The sequence below is a fragment of the Trachurus trachurus genome (assembly GCF_905171665.1).
Source record: "Trachurus trachurus genome assembly, chromosome: 7".
Classification (NCBI taxonomy): domain Eukaryota; kingdom Metazoa; phylum Chordata; class Actinopteri; order Carangiformes; family Carangidae; genus Trachurus; species Trachurus trachurus.
Genome location: NC_139901.1, coordinates 10,610,083 through 10,628,478, shown reverse-complemented (window position 1 = coordinate 10,628,478; position 18,396 = coordinate 10,610,083). Strand labels below are relative to the sequence as shown.

Below are 18,396 nucleotides of genomic sequence, written 5' to 3'. Positions count from 1 at the left end.
TGGTTCAAACAGTTGAATACGGGTACTAATAATACGATTCTGACCCAGTTGAGTATGGCAGATGTAATCATAGCTCATCACTTGTCATTTATTCCGATTATTTTACTAATTGCTGAGCAGTTTGTGTTACTCATCCCTTTAGCTCCACTGAATGTGTCTCCAACAACCTCCACAGCTGCCACACCCACATGTCTCATCCTCAGATTTTAATACTTGTAAAAAAAAAAAAAAAAACAAGACACTGAGACATGTTGGTTCAAAGAGCAGGCAGCCGAGGCACTGGAGCTTTTCACTGCTCATTACCATCCGAGTGTGAGCGTCGGCACACAGTGCTCCAGAAAAGTGAAAAGGAGAAGAAAAGGGAAGGACAGTGACTTCACACATTACAGACCCTGAAGAGAAAACTGTTACTGAGCAATGTGTTTACAACCCAAACCTGCTCCCTGTTGGGGAATTGGTCTTCTACAGGGAGGTCAGATGTGTCCCGACGTGTGGAGACAACACCTTCCATGCTCATGACCATTTCAGCAGGAAGGACGGCGACCAAACACATGATGTTGCAAAGCCGTTTTTTTTTTTACCAAGAAAACATGTCCTCTTCGAGCACTTTATGATTTCAAATGTATTAATCCAAACACGCGTAGCCTATATAACCTGGACCCTGCTTACAAACGCAGTTTTCATTACCCACCCTAGTTGGTCCAGGTTTCAAACCGACATGTGTGCTGTTAGATATTCTGCACAAGTGTGTGGATGTCAATAGCTTCACATTGGCCTCCACCTACAGGATTTGCCTCAGGGAAAAATGTGGACCTGCTGTTTTAGCACAAAGCCAGACCTAGTTATGTCAGTGGCATTCTCAGGGGTGGCATGGCACAATGGGACCAGAGGAGGAGGAGGAGGAGGAGGGGGAGGAGGTGTAGGAGGTGAGAACACTTCACAGAAACTACCTTAACAAGTCATTTAAAGCTAATGATAAGCTGCCATTGGGCGTGATGGTTCGATTTCAATGCAAATCAGCTCATTTTCAAGATTGTAAGTGAATAAGTTGTCATTATTTGATACCAGTTGAATGATTTGCTTTATTCTGCACTGTTTCATGATAATGACACTTGTTACTGAAGTAAGTGAGACAGCACTGAAATTAAAGGCTCTTTTATGGTCCCCTAACGGTAGAGTTTTTCACTTGTTTTAAAATAAATAGGACTTAATGTGAGGCTAAATGACTAAGAATGACAGGCACTTTTTTGCATTGCAGTGATTATGGAAGCAGAAGGGGAAGATGAAGGGGAATGGAGAAGGTTGGAAGAGTGGGAGTAAGAGAATAAGAGAGATGTAGAGATGAAGTCGACAAAAGGGAGAGAGAGGAGTTGAGAGAGGGATGAAAGAGATGTAGAGGCAAAGATGACAAAGAGAATGAAGAACGAAGCAAGCAACCATTCCAGGCGCTGGTTGCAGCTTGTGGTTATGATAGGAGCAGGCAGGGGAGCCAAGCTGTGTGTCTGTGTGTGTGTGTGTGTGTGTGTGTGTGTTGAAGAAGTTTGTGAGAGCAGTGCTGTGGGGAAAACTCAAGTCCATCATGCTTGAGAAAGATTAAAGAGGTCTTACGCCCGCAAACACACACTCCAAACACACGTGACCATGCCAGCCTGACCCGGCTGACAGCACAAAAAGCACTGTGCCCTGTCTCACTATCTGACAAGAGGGGTACAGATGCAGCTCTGGCGAAGGGAGCTGTGTGGGCGCGCGTGCTTATCTGTGTGCTTCTGACTTGAATAGAAAGAGACGTCTTCTGTTAGTGTCTTCTGGTTATGAAGTGTCATTTTATAGCACATATTTCCCAGCAGGGATGTAAGTCAAAGGGATACAGTGACATCTTGACACTCTCGGTGCCCTGCAGTTTCAATGAGAAACCTTAACAGCGCTAATAGTGCTAATAATGCGTGCCAGGAGTCTGGGGAAGAAAAATAACATCAGTATAATTCAAGCTGTTGTCAAGTTATACCTTTGAGATTTTTCAGTCTAATTGCTCTTGCTGCTTTAGCCACCCCCTGTCACATTCTGGCAAGTCCAGGCAGCTGAAAGTGAAAATGGTTCACTGCTGCTCAAAACAACCACTGGTGGAGGACTAACATGTCAGCTGCTCACAAACACAGCTAATTTTTCAAGCTGGTGCATGACTCACTTACAGCAAAATTCTGTTTTTGCACACAACTTGGCTCTCACTTTTTGTACTCTGAACCTTTATCCAACAATGTTTTCATAACCAATACAAACGACAGTCAAAACTTTGTAAATAGAAAGTTATTTCAAAGTCATAGTTGTATTAACAGGAGAGGTTTTTTTTTTTTTTGAGATTGGAGAAAAGTAGCAGATTTGTGAAGGAATCTCTCAAATGAAGAAACTGAAAAAAAATCATATTATGTTCACTATATAATCATATTGAGATTGATTCATTTCATTGGCATACAGCAAAGTATACGTACATATCATGGAGCAGATACGAAGGTTCTCTGTGTCTAACAGCTGCCTCAGGGTCTTTTTTCAGGTCACTACCAGATAGTGTAGGTGCAAGACATAATGTAATTCTGTCTAATATCTCCGTGACTGTCACATGTCCTTGACCGCCTGTCATATTAGTCTTGGACCACTTTGCTTTAACTTAACTTCATGTCAGAAAACTTGCTCTTCATTTCCTTCACAGTCACGCTCACTGCTTCGATGAAACATCATCGGCAGCTGTAACACCAATCTTTGTTGTTTTTGTCGATAGGCTACCCAATACAACTACAGTAAGTTACCTATATAAAATGTTATCCTTTTGTCTACTTGTGTGAACATCTTGATATTTTAGTGATACTATGATACCACAATACAATTCATACTTACCCACAGAGGGGAATATGTAGCTTAACAGTATATGGTGTCATCTAAAAACACTTAAGTAGAAAATAATAATAGGCCTATTGCACGATGCCCAACATATTTAATTGAAAACAGAGTTACAACCATCAGCACTGTCCACTCCCAGTCAGAAGCCAAAATAATGCAGCAGAGGAGCTTTAAAAAAAACAAAGAAAAAAACGCACATCTATTTGACTTAGTTTTCTTAGACTTTATGTGGAGCTGTCAGGTTTTTTTTTGTGTTGCACTAGTGTAGTGTATTTTCCACCTGAACATTTTTGCTTTAATATCTTGAATTATCTTATGTTTTTTATGGTGTTTTCTTAGCCTAAAAGTTAAGGGATAGGTTAGAAGTAATTCACCATTTGGATAGGAACTTCATTTGTAATAAGTAACAGTCTATAGTTAAATGGAATAAATATAAATACATTCAGATGTTACAAGAGAAAAGGCACACGCATACATTTACAGCAAGATGTTTAGATTAGGTGTCTAGTAGTAGTGTGGAATGTACCCTGAGAAATGTGTTTCTTGTCATCTACCCATCTCTGTGGGTCATAGTTTCTGGGGATACTGGACACTATCTATTCTTAAGTTAGCTTGGTCAAGAGGTTAAATGTCAGAAGGCATAGGCTATTCTGTTTTTAGATCCTGTCTTTGACTGACCATCCTGGTCAGTTATATCCTTCTGTGGGAGAAGGTGGAGTTTTAGAAAACGTATATAAGGTTTGAGCTTTGGGCCAAGAGAGAGAGATCTCATATTGGGCCAGAGATGCTCCACGATTAGGCATTTTTGTACACTGTTCTTCTTCTTGTAATAAACCCTTTTTGAATGCAAGAAAAGACGTGTCGGCGGTGATCACTTCTATTCATCAACACATCAATATACCACACTAGCAACAAATGTTTTGATTACTTTTCTTGGAGGTGTAATTAACCTTGATAGATTATTATCTAACCACCACTGATAGCCACACCACAGTCACACAGTTGAATCTCAGCAGCAACAGACACATTTACAGTCACATGATTTGGATGGTAGCATCTGATGCAGTAGCTGCTGTGATAAGAGCGGTTTTAAAGGCATTTCTGTAAAAGAAATATTTCCAAACAGACTATGTGATCAGAATAGTGAGTTTACTGTACGTTCACTGGACCACACCTTGGCAGTGTTGTTCCCTTTTAAATCCAAGCCAACTATTGTTAGCTGTTAGGGAAACAGCTTCATAGTGGCATGCTGTCACCGGCCAGCTGTCTGCCTGTCATTCTGTGTGTGTGTGTGCATATGTGTGTGTGTGTGTGTGTCACCTGGGGCCGGCCTCCTGTTGTGAGAGCAGCGGTGCGACAAAAGAACAATGATTAATTTCACTCCAAGTAACCTGTCTCGCTGATGTGCCTCTACCAAGTGTGTGTGTGTGTGTGTGTGTGTGTGTGTGAGAGAGCTGTAGACTGTGTAGTCAGCAGGTGTGCTGTGATACTTTGGATGCCCTCCACTCAGGGTCAGACGCACACACTCACGTACACATTCACTGAGATGACTTCCTTATAAATCCTGGCCCACTAACTCGCCCTGACACTGTTCAGTCTCTCTCTCAGTCTGTCTCTCTGTCATTCTCATTCACACTCACACACACACATACTATCTAGGTGACTGGTTGCATACGTAATATTTACTTTCATCTTTTTTTTTTTTTTTTTTTTTTTTTACAAGCTGTTTGTATTAAATTGAAAATCGTCTTTGAAACAGATTCCTGCTCTCAGAGCGTTTAGCATCATCTGTGTGTGTGTGCGCAGACCCCCCTCTCAACAGATGAGACCAAAATCAATTTCATTAGGGATCATGAATACAATGAGGAGCTGTTAACACACACACACACACACACTCATCCACACACACTTCTGTAGATTTCATTAAGGAAATGCCTTTTCCCCTCCCTCTGTTCCCTCCATCATCAAAGAGCTACTTGAACATTGAGGACACCGGTTCATTACTTGCCCTCACCGGACATTTGTAACATCGGTTTCAGTGAGAAATGCTAACAAGGTTAACAAGCTGCTCCGATCTCCTCCTCTTTTTCCTCTCCGCATCCTTCCCTCCTTCCTTTTTTCTCTTCCCTTCCTTTTGTCCAGCCGTGTAATTAACTAGATGTTTAACAGCTGAGGTTGGACAGGGCACTGCTGTGTCTGGACACACACACACACACACACACACACACACACACACACACACACACACACACACACACACACACACACACACACACACACACAGTGGGAGAAAGAGGTCTGTGTCTCTGTAGGAGGAGAGAGGACAAGGGGAGGTGTTGAGGCAGAGGGAGGAGGAAAGAAGGAATACACAAAAGGGAAAAAAAAGAATGGAGAAGAGCTATAAGGGATAACATTGGCGGTAAATGGAAGAAGAGAATGAAAAAGAAGTGGAATCAAAGAATAAAATTGAATAAAATACAAGTGAAAAAGCTATGGATCATGTGGCATTCAATGCCTACTGTGCACGCCTAGGGGAAAAAAAACAGAAGAAAAGACACAAAGGAAGTCAAACAAAGCTGGTATAAAAAATGAATGAGGGACAACTTTAAAAAAAAATGACAGATTGTCTTTAGAAGAAAAAAAAAATGACAGCAAGTCATTGTGTTTTCTCACCTGACCCAAAGGTGTGACCGGTGTTTGAACCCCTGCATGGTATTAATCACTGCAGCGCTCAAGCTCATTACTCTGCTTTGTTCACTTTTATGAGCTTGTCCTCCTCTACACACTCCCGGCACACTTGCGTGCACAGACACAACCACACCAAGTGGTCCTCTCTCTATTGCACCAACCTTCATCCAGTCTCATCTGTCTCTGTCATCATCATCGTTGTTGACATTGTCGTCAGCTTTTGCCTCGATGCTGAACCCATGTAGCATCTGCACTGCAACGCAATCTTGCGAGCTAGCTTGTTCTTACTACCAGTCTCAAAACAGGCAACTTCAAACCCTTCAAACCCATGGAGAGTGAGTAGAGATTTCAGCAAACAATAGCACACGTTTCTGATTGGACAGTTGCATCTGTGAGGCTACAGACTCTTTTTAGGCTGAACTCTATTCCTACTGGTTATGTAGTACACAACACCTGTGATATGAATTTGCACTTTCTTACTCCCTTGTTGGCTCCTCTTATTTTGGGATGCTGTTGAAAAGTGCCTCCTTGGCGGACACTTCTGACAGTAAGCTAATACAGTAGAATGAACACACTGTGGCTGTCCTCACCAGAAAAATACAACACTTTCTTTTTGAGAGCCCTAAAGCAACAATGAGACCCTTAAGTAGCTTATTTGGAGCAACACACTGCAGCCAGACCAAACCAGGTAAAAAAGTGGGTCAGGGGATGGATGACATGTGACTTTGACCACTTGTATTTGTATTATTTATTATATATTTTATTCCATTGTTGCTCTTTTTAAGGTTGCCTTGTACAATCTGGCAGAGGGACAAACGATGAAAACTAGCTTTGTAAGCTAACTTGGGTGCATTTACATGCGTTTTTTTTATTTTTTATTATTACAAATGTTTATTAATGTGCATTGTCCCTTTTCAAATAAATTAATTCATGTCCATGATCCCTCCCTAACCTGAACTATAGAAGTGACAAAAATGCTACATACATTCACTTCTAATGGTTTAAGCAGGCACTGACAAATGAAAGATGAAAAAGCCCCTACGATAAACAGTGTGTTGAGTCTAGGAATTTTGTTGGCACATTTGCTTGTACTTATTTAACTGTAAATGCGAGTGTGTGTGCCCCAGGCCCAGCATGCATTTTTGTGTACACCTGTGGACTTTAACGTGTGTGTAAGGGTTACAGTGTCCTTGGTAATATCAGTGTTGGTTTGGTAATGAGCCTAATCCCAGGAGGATAGAGGAGCCGGAGAGGTCTGGGGGGTGGGGGGGACGCAGGATGGTAAAGAAGAGTCCAAAGTCAGAGCGTGGGTGGGAAACTCATTAGGAAAAGTCACCTTTAACTTCCATCCCGGTCCTAACTTTTCCCACAGTGTCGTCACTGTAGCTGCATTATTTAAGGTGGATTAGAGAGAGAAACCGTCCTTCAGCTGAAAGGTTGAAGATGATACATGTTTTACTGCGCTGCTCCGAAGCAAGACACACAACCTGCTCATTGCCTCATCAATGTACATCACCCTGGAAAAGGAGCACTAGCTAAATGCCCGGAATATTAATGGTGAAATTAGCGATCACTCACACGGCAGTGTCCCTGCTTTGAATTGACTGAGCAGAGCGATGTGTCATTTCAGCCCGGATATATCCCAAATAAACATTATGTTTTGAAACTAATTGATTGGAGGATAATTTGAATGCAAATAGCAGCAATTACTGTTCAACACACTCATCAGAGAGTGGCACTGCTGAGCAGGAAAAAAAATACTATGATTGTGGGGCTCCAGAGGAAAACTAATTGTTAAAAAAAAAAAAATAACAGTCTGCTTTAATTAGTCATAAGCTTTCAGTAACATCAAAGTGGGAACCTTTATGGGGTTTGTTTTGGTTTAGTAATCATCCTGGAAGCAGTTAGAAAAGCACAGTTAAGCACCTTTTAAAACAGGTTGACACTGCTTTTGGACCAGAGTCTCTTTCATGTTATAGCTGGAGCTCTTTGCTAATAGGCTCCAGGAAGTGAGGTAGTGGACAAATAGAAATAAATAAAAAATAAGATCCAGATGCCCCACTCCTGTGGCTTTGAATCTAGAGAGCACAGGCATGACACAAAGAAGTGACACATTTATCTTTGTCTCTGTGGTTCCTTGTGATGTAAACCTATGATGTTCATTTGAAAACCCTTTCGATATGAAGCCCGGTTGTGAATGCACAATTTGCATCACTTCAGTGTGAATTGTAGAAAAAACAAGTGAAAAAAAAGTAGATTGTCAGACTCTTAATGGAAGTTTGCTGCCACTTCCTCGGTCTTGTGTTTGGACATGGGAACTTCCAGAGTGCAGAGGTCGCAGAAGGAGAGCACAGACCTGCAGGCTAGTGGAGTAGATGAGAAACTACAGTCACCTGCTCCAGTCTGCGGTCGCTCCCCCTGTGCCAGCTGACCTGAATCCCACTCCAACTGCCCTCTGCCCCGAGCTGTAGGGCAGAGCATGCTCCCTGCTCCTGTCCCCCCACCACCACCACCACCACATACATACAACACACACACAGTCCTTCACTCATCACAAGTGATAGAGCAGCCTCGGGCATGTAGCAGTCATAGACTGGTCGGATGAAGTGTTTTTGTTTGTTTGTTTGTTTTGTGTGTGTTTTTATGTTTTGGGCTGTTGTGTATGTGAGTATTTGAGTGTGAGCTGTTGACAGTGAGAGAGAGCGAGAGAGAGAAGTCGTCAGAGCTGCAAGTACAAGTGGACAAAAGGTCAATTCACACCTAAAGTTTTAGTATGTGTTTTTTTTTGTGTGTCTGTGTGTGTGTGTGTGTGTGTGTGTGTGTGTGTGTGTGTGTGTGTGTCTTCATGTGGGAGCAACTGTAGCAACAGCTAAAACAAATAACCCTGTGACAAGAACAGCCGTGCAATTTGCATCTTTCGACACAACATGAACTTTGAGCCACAGTAAACCGTACACATGAGTCCAACATTGTGTGTCAGCAGCATCGGATTCCAACAAAACCTGCTCCTCTTTGTTCTGTTTCTGTGTAAACATCCTCACATTTTAGCTATCAGTGTAAAATCCATGTGTTTTAATATTCTCAGTGTCCCACTGAGTAACTCCTCAAAGCTGATTTGTCAAAGCACTTGACTTTTAACCAAAGCCACTTCCTCCTCTTAAGCAACAAAAGCACATACAGTGATGACAGCCTGTCTGTTAGTGAATCTTCTGTTCAGAAAAAAAAGATTAAGGGAACTCTGGAAGTGATTTGGCAGATAATAACCGCAGAGACTGTTGAGACTATAATGAGAAAAAAAGGAGAGATGACAGAGTGAGTCTAGGCGACGGAAAGTTTTAGAAGACTAAACTGCTGTCAGGTGATGGATGAGCAGATAGAGGTCGGGAAATTAGAAGGAGGAAGATCCAGACAAAAAAGTACAGAGGGAAGGGAGAATTTACTCTCTGGTACAGCAGGAGTGACCCTCGTGGCTCTGTCATTTTGTCAGGACACTTAACACTGGCTATAGCATCAACAAAAGAACCAGCGTTTAGTTGTGTAGAATACTTACACCTACCATGAGGCTGCTATGATTTCGAGTTTCAGCATAAATTCAGAACCAAATAAAAGTGCTGAAAATCTCATCTGCCCCTTAGATAGATGTTTTTCAGCTGACGGCAACTTTTTGAGTAAACTTTTGAAGTGTTACAGCAAATGAAATGGGAATTGGATGTATTCATATAAGGTGAAAGGCAATTCATGATTTTCCTGAACACAACCGTAGCAGCTGTGCATTAGAAAAGATAGAATGGGTCTAATACAAGATTTAAAGGTATTCAGCAATAATTTGTTGTCATGCTCCGAGGTTAGATGTGTTCAGTGCAGCGGTCATTGGTGATAACAAAGAAACAAGACTAGTTATAAACATAATATGGTCGAGCTGTGAATGGGTGTGCACAAGGTGCCATAAGTCCAACGCAGTGGTTATTTCTTTCCTGTTCAGAACATGAGCCTTTTCTTTTACTCATGCAGACACATGGGGAATGAGATCAACACAACTAAAGGTGAAATATAATTTCAAAATGCAGGTATTAAATCCCCCTTTCAGTTCATGGATAGCGCCAGGCATGCCAAAACATTCATTTATACATTTTAATATCTAATATAAAATAATGTGTAACTGCACAATGTGCTGTTAACATAAAAAATAAACATGCTATTATCAGAAGAGCACTGACTGTGAAAGTCCATTTGAAATGCCATTGTTGTTTACACGTTAGACTGACAGTCATGGACAGTCGCCGATGTCGTATTGTGCTTAGTAGCCTATAATGTTTTAGATTTGTTTCACCCAAATGCTTTGCCTTTGGTCATTTATTCTGTTGTTAAGCAAAAACCACTCTCTTCTGTCCTCTTTCAGATCCTAGTGAACTCCATTACCCAGCCTGCCTTGCTGTATGAGAATGTGGTGGTGAGTGATGGAAGCCCCATCCTCAGAGATCTTCTCTTCAGCCCGGACCATCAGTACTTATACGCCCTCGACGACAAACAGGTATGAAAAAGCACACACAAACACTCAAAATGCAGTGATCTATCCATGGAAGGTTAGAAGGGGCATCCCATAATGCATCCCACAATTGCCATTGAAAACCATGAGGATATGAGGACTAAATAGTTGCTATCTGTCTGTGGTGATTTTAAGGTCAGATCTAGTGATACATCCCCTGTAGCATACATCTACACTTAGATGAATGTGTGTGGTTTATGTTTGCAACAACACATGCTCACTCGTCACTGTTGAAAAAAAGATAGAGGGTTGTAAAGAGGGAGCAGAGGAAATAAAAGGAAATTAAGACAGAGGAATAGCACCATAAACAGTTGATGAGGAAAGACGTAGGCCTATTTAAATCATACACGGGGGGAGAGAGCAATCTAGCTAATTGCATACATGCAGTGCATACATGCCTTCTTTTGCAAATTAAGCAGTATTACATGTGCACACACACACACACACAGCCATGAGTGCTAATTAATATCATGAATATTAAATGTATTTTATATAGTATGAAGCCTCATATCCCCCCTCCACCAGGGATAGCCTACAGTATACATACAACCTCTGCATATTAATTAAAGTATGAGAGATTTAGTCTTTTAAAGTATGACAGCTTTAGATATTTGATCTGAGCTCTGCAAGACAAATTAAATGAAGTTTCAAGGTCTAACTATCTATACTAACTGCTTTCACCCTGAGTGCCTGGTTGCAAGTACATTTCAAACATTAGCTGTTGTGTTTTATTTGACCTCCTCTTTCAGTAAATAAACTAATATACCAAAGAGAAATGTTTTTCACACAGGAACACGGGTAAATTTTATTTGTATAGGCCTACACTTAATATATTTATTGTACAGTTAGCAACCAAGCTAAAAAGCATGCTAATGATTAGATTCATTCCTCTCACAGTCCTTAAATGAATTATACAGTTACAGTCACAAGGGGAAGGGGGAATAAACAAATCTGTTGCTCATCGATTTGCAACGGCAATTGCTAGCACATTCTAAGCTGGCTATGGTATTAATGTTAAGCTCAGTAGGCACATAAACATCTTAACCATGTAACCCTATAGTCGCCATACCTTTAGAACAAATAATAAGCAATGTCTGCTTCTCATTACTGCTGTTATATTATTGAGAAAATATGTATTTTAATGGACTGAGAGTGTCGAAGAGTATCTCCACTGCGACAACTTGTTTTTGTCGTTGTAATTCTTTTAGTTAAATGTAATGTTCACTATCATGTAACTCATAAGTTGATTTTCTCTCATTTACCTTCCAATTCCCATACCTGCCTAATCTGCAGAGTATAACCATGAAATCCAGCAGTGTGGGCACCAAGGTGTTGTTATCTTGACCTGTCTTCATAGAGAGTGTGATAGTGCAGTTTGTCAGAGTTCATCTGCAGCTGCTCCTCCACTCTCCTTCCTTTACCTGCATGACTCTTATCTCTTAACGGTTAATGACCACGATGTGATAACCTTCAATGAGACTCCCCACTACGTAGGCAGTAGCTGCCATGCGAGAGCTGTGTAATTTACCAGCGATTAGACATAATTGACTTCCACGTGTCTGAATGAGTCCAAAGAGGAAGTGGAGTGTAATTGATACAAATGGACGTTGTCTGTGTTGATTTGACCGGGGAAATAAGGCCCTTCGATCATGGATAGCAGTCCGGGGAACTGTACTGTATGGTGTACTGTAATGTACTGTTTATAGGGAGATACATAAGCTTATATTCAAGCAGAGGGAATGCACCCACATTAAACACACATACACTGAAACACATAATTATGCATGCCTGCATGGAAAGACAAAGGTGAATTCAAATAGGATTTAATTAACACCGAAAACAAAATTACAAACAATAAACAATGTGAGTTCTTATATTCATAGTGCAAACAGTAAAATAAAGCTGAATTTCCTGATCATGACAGTCGTACAGAAAAATTACAAAATGTACTGTAATTGCAAGGTCAAGTCTCAGATGAACCTGAGAAGGTGAAACTAGAGCTCCGGGAAACCTTCAGAATCAGACTGTACATTTGCAGGGGAAAAAAAGTGAGCTGTCAACAGAGACTATGAGACTTAAATTATGCTATCAGTTATAATGATAATACTATAGCAGCATTGTGCCTGTCTCCAGTAAGTATCTCTGATTTAGCCAGCAGTGCTCAGCAGCTGCTCAGCAGGATGAAGAAGGCTGCGTGGAAAGTCCACGCTGGGAGTGTTTGCAGATTTTCCCTTTTAACTCCTGTCATCTGCATTAAATATGACTGCTATTGCTACCAGATAGTGTTTTTCAATTATTAAAGCTAGTGTTTTATTTTTGATGAGTGCTGATATGTCCACGACAGGTTTCTGCATGTTAGTGCAGTAAATCTGGGATGTCCTGTGATGAGGGGAAGCCTGGTAGACACCTCTACGCATGATTCTCTACACAGACTAGATTTACAACATGACCAGAAATCCAGTGTGAAGGGTTTTCTTTTTCTATTTATACTCCAAATAAATTTGTGTTTTTTTTTTTCTTTAAGGATTTGCATGCATGTTCATAAAAGACATCAAAGACACTCATACCAAAGATTAAACTAGCGCTAGCAGGTAACTAACCTATATTAGCATTTAACAGGACACAACTTTCCTAAGTAAATCCTTTTTTTAATGATTAGTCTATTAGTGTGTGTCATCCATAAAGAAACTAAAACCCAGCATGGTTGCGGTTTGCAGGGAATTAATGTGACAGCTAGCCTGACGAGCCAGACTATATCACTAAAATGTATAAATATTTTTGCTGCCGCTAGGGTGCGTCTAGATTTCTAGGCTATGTGACAGCAACTATTGGTTTACATCTTTTTTTACAGAGCTCTCAAATCCTTCAAGGTTATCTTTTTGCACCGGATGTTGTGGCTTTCATCTATAGGGAGAGTTTATGCAAAGCTAACTGCTTCTCACTAGCATCGTATTTAGTTTTATGTATTTCTCAGCAAGCGACTTCAAGCGATTCAAGACAGTATGAGATCATGTGATGGCAGGTTTTGTTTTAAATTTGATCTTTTATCTCTAATATTGTAATTTTGTTTCCGTGAAAATCTGTATCACACTGCTCGACAGAGTAGACAAGAGAGAGTGACTGATCTCTTTGAAAGTAGAAATAATGGCCTTTCACTTCAACACTGACCAAATTCACAGTCCAAATGAAACAGAATAAGAGAGAGGGAGAGAGAGAGAGCAGTGGTGGGAGTTGAGGAGGTGGGAAAATATAATTGGTTTGCAGGATATGCTCTGTTCCTTTCTCCTGCCTTTTCAATATTCTTAGGGGTCCTCACTTTCAGATGGAGTGAGTTTGTGGAGTAAGTGCTCTCCCAGTAGTGGCTTCAGACAGCATCGTATAGAATAAGGATCTTCCCTCTGCAGCTGAATGTGAACTTGTGTTTCAGACAGTACAGGACCAGAGGGTGTGCAGAGCCTCCTCAGCTTGCTGATGAGGAACGTTTTCTTAGCCCGAGACTGTCTGGACTCGTGGTTGTTGTATTGTGCAATGTATCGTGGTTTAAGGTCGCCGGCCAAGCCCAGGGGTCTGTAAACCGCTGCTTTTTTCAAGCCAAAGAAAGTATCCCAAACAAAAAATAAACTGATTTCTGTGGTCTGTGGACTGACTTTTACTTAGACCTATGATCCAATCTAATGAGAAAATACAAGGAATGACGAATTTCCAAACAGTGGTGGTACAGTTTAACTGTGTTTGATGAGTTATCTTGACACTGCAGGACTATTATCTGCCTCTGCCCAAGAGTATGGATTTCCAATATGGCTGCCAGGGTCATTAGTGAAATGTGTCTTTTAAATTTACAACCACAAACACATAAAGTGTTGTCTTTGTATGTCTTACTGATCTGAAGGTATGCTTCTCACTTCATCCTGAAAAGATATTAAGTCATTTTAATACAGGTGTGTGTGGTCAGCATTCTGTCAAGTTAGGTCAAGTTAATGGTGACTTTCTGTTGGTAATGTAGATTAACTTATTAGTATAGGTGTTAATAAGTTGTTTAGCCTATATTGTGGTAGGTTAGAGGGTTAGCAAAAATCAATGTTGTCTAATTCCTGCTTTGCCAGTATTTAAGATAGCTAAATGTAGCCTATGTTTTGTTTTTGCTACAAAGTGTTAGCAGTAGTGGCTGTTCACTTACCATTTCAGGGGAAATGTTGGAGTAATTTCCAAGAGTTGCCTCCAGCAGTGGAGACAAACCCTCTGACTATTATGTACACCACATCTCCAGCCCACTCAACCTGTCATATACTAACTATAGTGCCAACTGCCAAGTAACTTAGTTTTATATTATTAATATATAGTGCCAGATGTGTAAACCAAATGCTTTGCCAAATGCCATGTGATGTTTGATAATGTAAGGCTAGCCGGGCTGTAAACTTATGGTTAACATGTTAGCAAACAATTGCCTATTAATGCATCTATCAAGGAGTGGGACTTTCATTTGCAAATATTTGGATATTTTATTTATTTATCTATTTTACCCCTTTAACCTCTGTTTTGGTTTCTGCAATAACCTATTTAGATCTTCAGTTTCTAATTGCTGGTCAGCATGCAGCAATGCGCTGGGCTAAGATCAAACCAGCGAGATGAGAGCCAGTAAATTAAAAGAGCACAGTGGGACCTCACCGTTGGGTGGCATGATGTGCATGATTAACAACTCCCTGAAAGTTGTTTAGCATTATGTAGCCTTAACTTTTTTCTTTAATAAAAAGGCTTCTCAAGGAGGTGACACAGCTCACTATAGCACCCACAGGACCTCTTCTCACCATGCCACTTGTAATCCCATCATATGCATGGGCTCTATGATGAGCATTTTTCACAAGTGAGCTATGCCTACCCTTTTTGTCCTCCTCCTCCCCTCTTCACTCCCCCCACCCCTTCCTCTCTCCTTGTTGAATAATAGAAATGCCAAGTGATGAGAGCTCAAACATCAAAAAGCCCATTTCCCAGCTTGACAGAGCAATTTACCTTTTCCCATATCCACTCACACACATAATTAAAAGTGGAGGATTGGTCTGCAGCGTATAGACTGTGCATCTGTACAGCAGTAGAGACTTGCATGTAAGCATACACGCACACATTGAGAGAAAACATAAAACTGTCCGATTTACTGCGAGAGGAGTTTTCGATTAGCGAGCGATGGATTTATACATGGCTCTGTTGTGTCTCTGCTATACACACACACACACACACACAGGCACCCACACACTCAGTTTCTTTCTGTCCTCTCGCTCTCTGTATCTCTTTGTTTCTTTCCCTACCTTTAGCTTTTGGTCGGTCACTTTCTGGCCAGTGACGTCACATCATTACATCGTTTTTTGTTCATAAAAACCAACAGTGACAATAAATCAATTTAATCATTGCTGTTGTTTCCTCCTTACATGTTCAAATTGCCACGATCTAATAAAAAGAGCAGAGTAAGAGAGATTTTTCATCCTGTCATTACCGTCTGTTGCTGACGTCATCGAGACAGACATATTTCTTGGATCCTTTATGTCCCCATGGTTGACATCACCTAATTGCTTTAAAGGAAGTGACTAAGTGAATTACATCTCATAATATATTGATTTCTACTGTACCTTTCTACCTAATTACTCACTTATCATATAATTACCTTCTGCTGCCTCTAAAGTGCTGCTGTGAGGTGAAGCTTTCTTTTTACCTAATTCCCATTATAATGACTTATTCTTAAATGTGATTACACGCTAATAGAGTCAGGGGCCTTGTATTTTATGTTTTGGTTTGTTCTTTGGGGATTTGTCATGTACTTTTTTCTTGTAATCTACTGGATGTTCAGTGCAGATCTGTAGCCAAGGCCAGCCTCTGATCTTTAGCGACACAACCAGATTTTCACTACTGTGCTCACAGGGCAAGGTCAAGCCTGTCTGCTTGTAAAACAGCTTCGTAAGGTGACCCGCTGGCAGCCAAAGGCTTCGCCCCTGCCTCAGTGAGGCCGCTCAGACAGTGGCATAATGGTCTGATGATGTACCTCCGTGTATTGATTTAGCTACAGTACAGAAATGTACTGAGCTGTACTGTACTGCACGGTGGAGAAACCCTACCCCTGGCACCACATCAGAGAGGGTTCATATTCAATTCACTCAGCATTTACTGCACTTGGAGGTCAGGGAGAAAAGACTGCCGTGTGCTCCTTTTTAAAACAGTTTCTTTGGTGTTTGTCCAACTTTGAAGTTGCTAAAAAATGTTAGTGAAGACGGGGACAGGGAGAATAATGAGGAGAGGATACTGAAATCTAATGGAAGTGCCCTTGGCCCTGTCAACTGCTTGCCGAGTTGAGCTTTGAGATGGCCTGTCTCAGCTGTTGTTTTGCGTGGGCAATCTGAAATTAAAGTGACAGGATAGTTAAAACCACTGCTTAGAGACAGAGTCATTTCCAGCAGAAATTAATCGTGAATATAGAGTCTGAGGTGTCTCTGAACGAGACATTGAAGTATTTCAGGGCCACTGCTGTGTAAAGATGAAGTTTAATACTTGACTCTTACTGACCACTGACCTCTCTGAATATTTTTATTTTGTGTAAACCAAAATGAGCAGTGACTCCACAGTTGATGTAAACAGTGACTGTGGGAAAAGGAGATGCTATGCCTGGCTTTTTTCCAGAGACAGAGAAGCTGTGCTTCTTAAGTTGACAGCAGTAGAGGAAGTGTTGCAAGTGTTGATAGCAGCTCTTGCTTCTGTGCTCATTAACAGTCTGTGTGGCGTCCACCGGATGTGTTGTGGTGTTTTTTTCTTGTGAGGGTTTCAGACCTGGGCACAATTACAGTTTCTCACAACTGGAGACTGCACATCAGACCACCTCTACACAAAGTCCAGTTCAGGCAATTAGTGCTGAATTTCATAAGCAATTAATAAACATGTTTTTTTTTTTGTCATTTCAAAAATACGGAACATGTTAATGCTATATCCTTACAAAAGTTGAGATGGATAACTTCAGAATTGGCAACTGATAATTGTTCATTCATTCCTATGTTATTCGTATTATATGAATAATGTTTGCACTGTCATTTCTCGACACACAAATATGTATACACACACATACACTCCTACCCCAAGGTGTCTGTCTGTCAAGGCAGAGATGACTGATCGGCTGATCAGAATGTGATTTGTGAGACGATCAAAGAGACAGACAGAGTGCGAGAGAGAGGGGAGAGAGAGATGTCTTAATGTGGCTGAGAGGAATAGCGTGACTTGGGTTTGAGCAAGGGTAAAGTTGATTTGTCAAAGGACTGAACTGTGTGTGCGTGTGTGACAGGGAGAGAAGGTCAAGAAGGACGTGGGTTGTGTTTCCTGCAGGTTTGTAGTTTGAATGTTGATTTTTGGAGCAAACATCAGTCATATCTGCAGTCAGAGAGGGAATTGTATATTTGAACTTAAAGCCATGGTTGTACATTTTAGTAAGGAACTCACCACTCACGTGTCACGAGGTTGTCAGGGACCCAGAAAATCACTGCTCTTTCACACGAAACAGTCCCACACATGACCTACCTGTGATTACCTGTACAAGTTCTAATTTGGAATTGTACAAATTTACCAAACAAAATAAAACATGTGCTTCACAGGTTTGAACAAGGCCAAGCTCGCTGTTTACCACTGCTGCTGTGCTGTAGCTTCATATTCAACTGTTCAGAGTGACAAGAAAGCAAAAAAGCAAATAAGACAGGGGATGTCCTCACATGGTCCTTCAGGTGAATGTGGCTTCTTATTCACCGTAAAAGGGAGACTAATATTAAGGGTGTATTCTTACATGAAGTTGTGCCTACTGCAGTTTTCACTGTAATCGTAACCTGATCATACACAATACAGGGTGGTGATGTCACATTAAACAATGTCTTCCTTCTGTCTTGAGCAGGAGTGACACAAATGTATAAAAATGACAATCATGTAAAAGAAGGTGACTGTACAGGTTCTGCTGATCATATACTATCAGGAGGGTGTTGGTTTTATATCACAGACCCTGGGTATGAAACCGATGTTCTCATTGTTTGAATATGTCAAATACATGCAGGTGATCATAGAGCTTGTGAAAACAAGATGCAGTACTGTAGATTAAAGGGATAATGATGGAGAGATTCTCTCTCTTCAAAAAGGTCTACAGTATATGTCTCCTCTGTTTCTGCTTCTGCCATCTCTTTTTTCCATGCTTTTGTCTGTTGGGTGTTTACCAGTGATCTATGGCCTCATTCACCGTGTTTTTGTGTGTGTCCAGCCAA

At 40.9% G+C, this 18,396-nt stretch overlaps 1 protein-coding gene across 1 annotated transcript in view; it reads left to right on the top strand.

Annotated features, from left to right (window-relative positions):
* LOC310988283 (plexin-A1-like) overlaps window positions 1–18,396 on the top strand; it is a gene marked incomplete at both ends in the record, with an annotated part of 210,273 nt that overhangs the window by 74,498 nt on the left and 117,379 nt on the right. Inside the window, one exon of the mRNA XM_083974815.1 lies at window positions 9,980–10,111. Coding sequence (XP_083830941.1) covers window positions 9,980–10,111 — 132 coding nt within the window. The remainder of the gene's footprint in view (window positions 1–9,979; window positions 10,112–18,396) is intronic.